Source organism: Malania oleifera, chromosome 10, assembly GCF_029873635.1.
Source record: "Malania oleifera isolate guangnan ecotype guangnan chromosome 10, ASM2987363v1, whole genome shotgun sequence".
NCBI lineage: Eukaryota > Viridiplantae > Streptophyta > Magnoliopsida > Santalales > Ximeniaceae > Malania > Malania oleifera.
The window spans coordinates 25671206-25677797 of NC_080426.1; the positions used below are offsets into that span (position 1 = coordinate 25671206).

The 6592-nt window shown below is 36.9% G+C and overlaps 1 protein-coding gene across 2 annotated transcripts; it reads right to left on the minus strand.

Annotated features, from left to right (window-relative positions):
- Positions 1 to 1661: 1661 nt before the first annotated feature.
- Positions 1662 to 5556, minus strand: LOC131167124 (ethylene-responsive transcription factor RAP2-12-like). 2 transcript variants are annotated; one of them, XM_058125949.1, is made up of 3 exons: positions 4892 to 5556; positions 2045 to 2976; positions 1662 to 1915 (listed from the first exon to the last, which is right to left on the minus strand). In XM_058125949.1, the coding sequence occupies exons 1-2, from the start codon at positions 5151 to 5153 to the stop codon at positions 2087 to 2089; spliced, it is 1152 nt and encodes a 383-aa protein (XP_057981932.1). In that variant the 5' UTR covers positions 5154 to 5556; the 3' UTR covers positions 1662 to 1915; positions 2045 to 2086. The 2 variants fall into 2 exon arrangements, with proteins under 2 accessions (XP_057981932.1, XP_057981933.1); XM_058125950.1 differs by having other exon boundaries at positions 1662 to 2976; positions 4892 to 5391.
- Positions 5557 to 6592: the final 1036 nt, after the last annotated feature.

Below are 6592 nucleotides of genomic sequence, written 5' to 3' on the forward strand. Positions count from 1 at the left end.
ATTCATTTAAAAATATTATTTATTTAATTTTAATTTTTTTTAATATTTCATATAAAATAATATATATATTAAAATATATATAAATAAATAAATAATACATCTTTAATTAATATTTTTTACTATAATATACATATGCAGATACCCAACTCAAACTTGCCTAACCTATTTATTAAATAGAAAGAATTGACTCATAAACAAACCACCTTCTAGTCACAAAATACCACCCATCACATTTCAATCTATTTTGTCCAACCCCTCTAGTGCTGGCTCATTAGATTAGAATTTTGGCGATAACTGATACGAATTAAAGAGTAAAGACTGCGGATGAGAAAAGCCTGAGGTGTCGAGGATGTGGCACTTATTGCTTTAATTACATCTATAATTCAATTTTATTTATGCATCCTAACTCGATGCATGTGCGCGCGTGAAATCTGACGAGCGAGGGACAACTAATAGGATGTGAGAAGTGGGAAATTGGGAAAAAGACGAGGTTAGGAGTCACGAGAGGTGCATGCATATGAACCCCCCCTCCCCTCCTCTTCTCGTCGCTGTCCCTATAGCAAACTAGGTTGTACGATTGTGGCTAGTAGTCCCAACTTGTACAGCATCATCAACAGTACTACGTAGGGTAGGGTAGGGTAGGGTAGCTCATTTTCATAGGCATCGTTATCTCCGGGATCATTTTTGGCTGGGGCCTTTGGACCCCACCCCCCTTCAATCATAAACACTGGAGAAAATATTAGCCACCATTCCCGCCGCCCCCATTCCACTATCCTCCACTGCACTGATCTTTGCCGCCCATCCTCCTTTATCTGCCCATTCCCATGTTTCTGAGGAAAACATTAAAAAGGGAGATTAGACCGCTGGACTCCACGAGGAACCACACTGCGAAAGAAAAAATGAAAACCTAACAAATGATATTTCAACAACTGCCCCAAATCGTTTAATAGTGTTGTTAATCATACGCGCATTTGACATGCTTTGCAACTCAAGTCGCAATACTACTCATGGCAGTGCCAACCTGGGGAGACTAATTAAAGACGAAAGCCCCGGAGAGAGGATGCCCAAGTGCACCACGCAACTTATCCTTCTTTTTGACTAGCATGACAAACCCACCCCCCCCCCCTTCCTTTTTAGACCATTCATGATGGGGATCTACCCCCCTCTTCTCTCAAAATCTCAACCCCAACTACCCTAATATTCACCTACCGACAGCTCCCTTCTAAATTGCGCACCACGTGTATGGACCGCGACTTAGATGATGCAGCTGCCGGGGCTCTCTGGAACCATCCACATTCACCGCCCGATCTACCATTCAATCATATTTAATTCAATACTAATTCACAACAAAGTAGAAAGTAGGAAACCCGCCCCATTGCCGTAATGTGCCGGAAAACGTGTAATGTTTGACGCAATTTAAGGAATTGAAGGAGTATGCATATGCAACACGTGCCATCAAAGTTCAGCTGATCACTTAAACCTCACCTGGCACTAGTAACTCAAAAGGCTGCCTGCCCAAGTTAATAATAGGAGGCACAATACAGGGAGCACGACCGCAGCCTATCTATTTTGTGTAAAAGCATCATCAGTTGTTCTTAATCAACAGCAAGCACATCCAACCATGGAGCACCCCTTACTTAAAAGAGTGACCATGATACAAATTAACAAACACTTGAGTTGGCATTTATCAAGTCCCAAGTACTTATAACATATCATCAAAAACAGAACAGACATCGTCACCAAATTCCAAATCACATCAGTTCAAAACAGCAAGACTAAGCCTAATTAAATACCTATGTACTCCCTTAAAACAAAAGCTAGCTAGCCGCCTGAGACCAGCACTCCCCCATCCAAAGCATTAAGCATGTTCACCAGTTTATGCACCACCTCAGAACTGATTTTTGACAAACCATTCCTGAAAACATTGAAAGACAGGAAGCTGGATCATAATTCAAAAAATATTCAACAAGACAGCAACCTAAATAAAAGGAAAACATTAAAAACTCACACAAGCTGAACAATTAAAGGATAGAAATTTACTAACATTTAGCTCTTATTTACATAAACAGGCAGCGGCAAATTTTGCTTAGAAAACTCCCCCCACCGTGGGGCTAAAGTCATCAAAGCTCCAAAGGTCTACTGGATTTCCACCATCCTGAGTTGTGTCTCCACCTGCAAGGAAAGTATCCAGTGAAGAATCCCAATTCCCTTCCAGATATGGGATCTGGAATAACTTCATCTGAGATTCATAAGCGGACAGCTCCTCAGACAGCTTCTTGGGAGAAACTTCTTCAACTGGTGCCACATCCTCAGGCATAGACTTCAGTTTCTTCTTTGGGTTCAATTCTTGCATAAATTCAGATTCATCACTGTCCACAGCAGCTGAGAAAACAGATGAGATTTCTGGAGTCTTTGGGCCTTGTTCACCCCATCCAAAGTCAGAACAATCAAAGGAGTTACTCCCTTCATCTGAATTAAAATACATGGGAGGAGCATCTGATTTGAATCCAACCTGCTCCCCAGCAGAGAAGTTTTCGGCGTAGGCAAGAGGATTAGCAGGGGGTTTCTCTTCCATGAAACCCAGATTATCATAGTACTCTTGCTCTGGGTTGTTCAGGAAATTAAAATTCTGATTAAGATTAGGCTGACAAGATATAGGACCCGTTTTCGCTAGTAGTAGTTTCTGTGGGTTTGCCTTAACACTACGCTTAGGAGCAGGTGGAGTTTCATCTGGGAAATTCACCTTCGCCTTCTTGCCACGGATCCTTCGCGCCTCTGCATCATAGGCTCTTGCAGCTTCTTCTGCGGTGTTGAAAGTTCCAAGCCAGACACGGACCCCTTTTCTTGGGTCACGAATTTCAGCGGCCCATTTACCCCATGGGCGCTGTCGAATTCCCCTATACTGATTCTTCCTCTTTCTCTTAGCATTTTTCTCAGCCTGCCCATTGAACTCCACTGGCTTTATAGTTGTAGAGCCTTTAATGATTATGGAAAGGGGGAATGCAAACATGAGCAGAAAATTTGATAAAAAGACATAATAAATTAGAAACAGATGTCATTAGAAAACCTCCACGTAATAATTAGAGCATGAAGAGAAAGTTACTACGAACATTTTTAAAAATGCTGTGAGGCCCCATTTTTTGTAGGATCTTAGAAAATAAAGGAAATAAAACCAAGCTTTTCAAGCAGACATATGACAGCCTTTGTATATCAATTTCAATTTCTGCAACATATTTTACAATTACTAACATCAAATCATGATGTGAAAATTCAAGCAAAGAATTCATAGAGTAGCAGCTGCTCCACACAAAAGGATAATTAAAGGCACTCAGGAATCGGATCTGATGTATCATAAGGGATTTGCCTTTTCTATTGATTCCTATGGATTGGATCAAAAACAATTCTTGAATGAGGTATTCAACTCCAAGGATGAATCGAAAGGCTTGAACAAATGAGAACCCAAATCCAAGTATACATTTCTCTGCTATTGATGGATGAATTAAAAAATGATTTAATATGTATATTTAGAGAGAGAGAGAGAGAGAGAGGAACAGGCGGTGAAATCTCATTTATATCCAATCAACATCATCATCACAAGATAGAAAGACCAAAATGGAAGCCATGGAAGACGCTTGCAAGTTCCAACTGTTAATAAAGAAGTAATCCATTTCATCTGATTGACGAAAGGAAGCTGAGAAAAGATAAGAAAGTATAATCACAAAATCTCATCTTTTCATTATTTAGTAAAAACAAATCCATCTATCAACTAAGCCAACACATAAATGATTTTATTTTGTTTACACTTCGCATTGAACTTCCAGAAAATAAAAACCACTCAAAACTCAACAAATTCTGCTTACTTCTTCATCAAAAACAGTTCTTAGCAACCACGACAATATGGAAGCCAAAATTGAAGCTACTCAACTAATATCATCATCATCATCATCATCATCATCATCATATGAGAGAAAATACCAAAATGGAAGCTATAAAAGACACTTCTAATTGTTAAACAAACAAATAAAGACATTTAATTTTATCACATAAGATTATTGAGATGATATAGGGAAAGCAAGTATGTCAAAATCTTATTTTTTTCATTATTAAGGAAAAACAAGTGTTCAACCACACATGATTTTACCTAGTTTATGTGAACTTATAAAAAACAAAATAATTCTCCACGGTTGATTAGGCAGAATATTGTTCAGAAAATGTTTTTCAATGAAAAACAGGAAACAATTTTTCAAGAAAAATATTCTTTATCTTTTTTTTTTTTGGTTCGCTTGTTTGTTGGGGAAGAAAATTACCCCCCTTAAATCGAGGATGTGGTATTCTACTCTTTGATGGAAAAGAAAATCGTAAAATATATTTTCATCTTTCAAGTATGGTACCGAGCAAAAGTAAAATTGAAAAACTATTTTCCAGGGGGGGGAATGAACATTTTCCACCCAACCAAGCACAAACTCAAAATTTCACATCCTTCTCGTTCGATCACTGTTTTCTGCAATTTTGAAGAATGAAATAATTAGGTAAAAAAAAATCATTCCTCATAAAATTCCTCCACGAAGGCATATTCTATAGTTAACAATAAATTTTAACAGCTTTTTTCGCATTAATTAAAATCAAATATTTCTTAAATCCAAATACCGATTCCACATATAAATTTTATATTTAATCAAAGCTAAGTCATGGTCACTTGCAAAGGTTAAAACAAGATTTCAACTAAATCCCAAAAGCAAGAAAAAGTAAAGCAAAAGAAAAACCCAAGCTTGGCGAAACGAGAAATAAATCGCATCACAGATCAAAGTCTTCCGGGTTAAACCGAAATGGCAAGCAAACTGAGTGATGCAAAATGAAACAGAGTAAAAGGCGAGGGCAGGAACACAGATACCACGAGAGATGCAAGATTTAGGAGCAGCGGAGAAAACAAAAGGCTTGACATCCCCTTCCTCACCGTCGGACTCGTCCTTAAAAACCTGAAAGTCGGCCTCGAAGTCGTCATCAACGTCCACGATCTCCGACCTCAAGGACTTGGAGTAGCCATTTCTGGAAGCAGCAGCTGGCTTCTTGAGATCAGGCCAGAGGTACTCAGCGGTGAGCCTGCGGGAGCGGCTCGTCGGAATGAAGTCGGAGATGATAGCTCCGCCACACATGTCCTTTCAAAAGATCTGACCCTTTTCCTCGGATTTCGGAAACAAAATCGAAGAGAGAGATTGACAGAGAGAAATCAAAAGTGGAATCGATGATCTCGAAGCAGAAAGCAAAAGAGAGAGAGAGAGAGATTGAGATTCTTGGGGGTCTGTAATGACAATGCTAGGAGTTGAAGGGAGAGAGAGAGAGAGAGAGAGAGAGAGAGAGAATCAAGAAAAAACAAGTTCTGGAGAGAAAGATCTCGGAGTTAACCATTAGGGTTTTTATATATGGCGTGTGGTATAGTCGCGATTTTGGCGCACCTGAAAGAGAGGAAGCGCTATTTGACCAAAATGCCCCTGACTGCTGGAGTAAATTGCAGGGGAGCTCAGCCGCGCACCAAATGTTGCCCTTCAAATTTGGATTACGGCCGTAAAATGATTTCCATAAATGATTTTGCTGGTGGCAGGTGGGGCTAATGCTAATAATATTTTTGGACTATTTAATTGAGGAGGAAAACTGGAAAATGGTTTGTTAAAATATATATTTTTAAACTAATTTTTGTCATATTTTTATCTTATTAATTGCAAAAACAGTAATAACAATAAAGTTTAAATTTTATTAGATGAAATCAGTTACATAAATCTTTTTTTGTGAGACTTTTTTCTCTATTAGATTAAGGACTATTAAATCTTTACTCACTATCTCATTTCAAATTATTTTACGTTTACTCTTATCATTACCTCTTTTCATATAGAAAATAATAATTAAGTCACTTATCCTTTTAGGTGTTCAACTGAGTCTACGTTTCAAATGTTGAAATCATTTAAGTTGCATCTCAACAACTTTTATTTTGTATTCATGTTGATTTTTAATTATCCAACATTTTGAGCCATAAAGTATAACCGATCTTATAACCTTCTTATAAAACTTTTTTTGTTTTTTAATAATAAGGGTATTCTAATATCACACAAAGCATCTAACACACTCCATTTTGTCTTATCAATTATGATACTTTTTTTTTCATTTAGAACTTACTCACTTATTTAAAAGTATTTTTAAGAATAATTGATAAATTTAATTAGTGTTAACAATAAGTGTGTTGAACTGAAAGAATATTACAAATTATGAGAATTTAACTACTTACTTTTTTTTGTATCGTAAAAATTTATATTTGTTATGTTATAATACAAAATAAAATATTTAATAATTTACATTTTTCTAAAAAGGCATACAAGCATCGTTACCAAATCCCACCTCCATTTATATTTCTTCATTCTAAAATTTCTAATATGCCTTGAATTAAAAGATACTTTCCTTCAAGACAGGTACAATATATAATAAAACTAATAATTTCCTATAAAAACTATAAAATTGTTCTCATCCCAATTTCATTTTCTTCCACCTTCATCATTTTATATGTATCTCCATATTATAAATAAACGCAAAAAACTATTGTAGT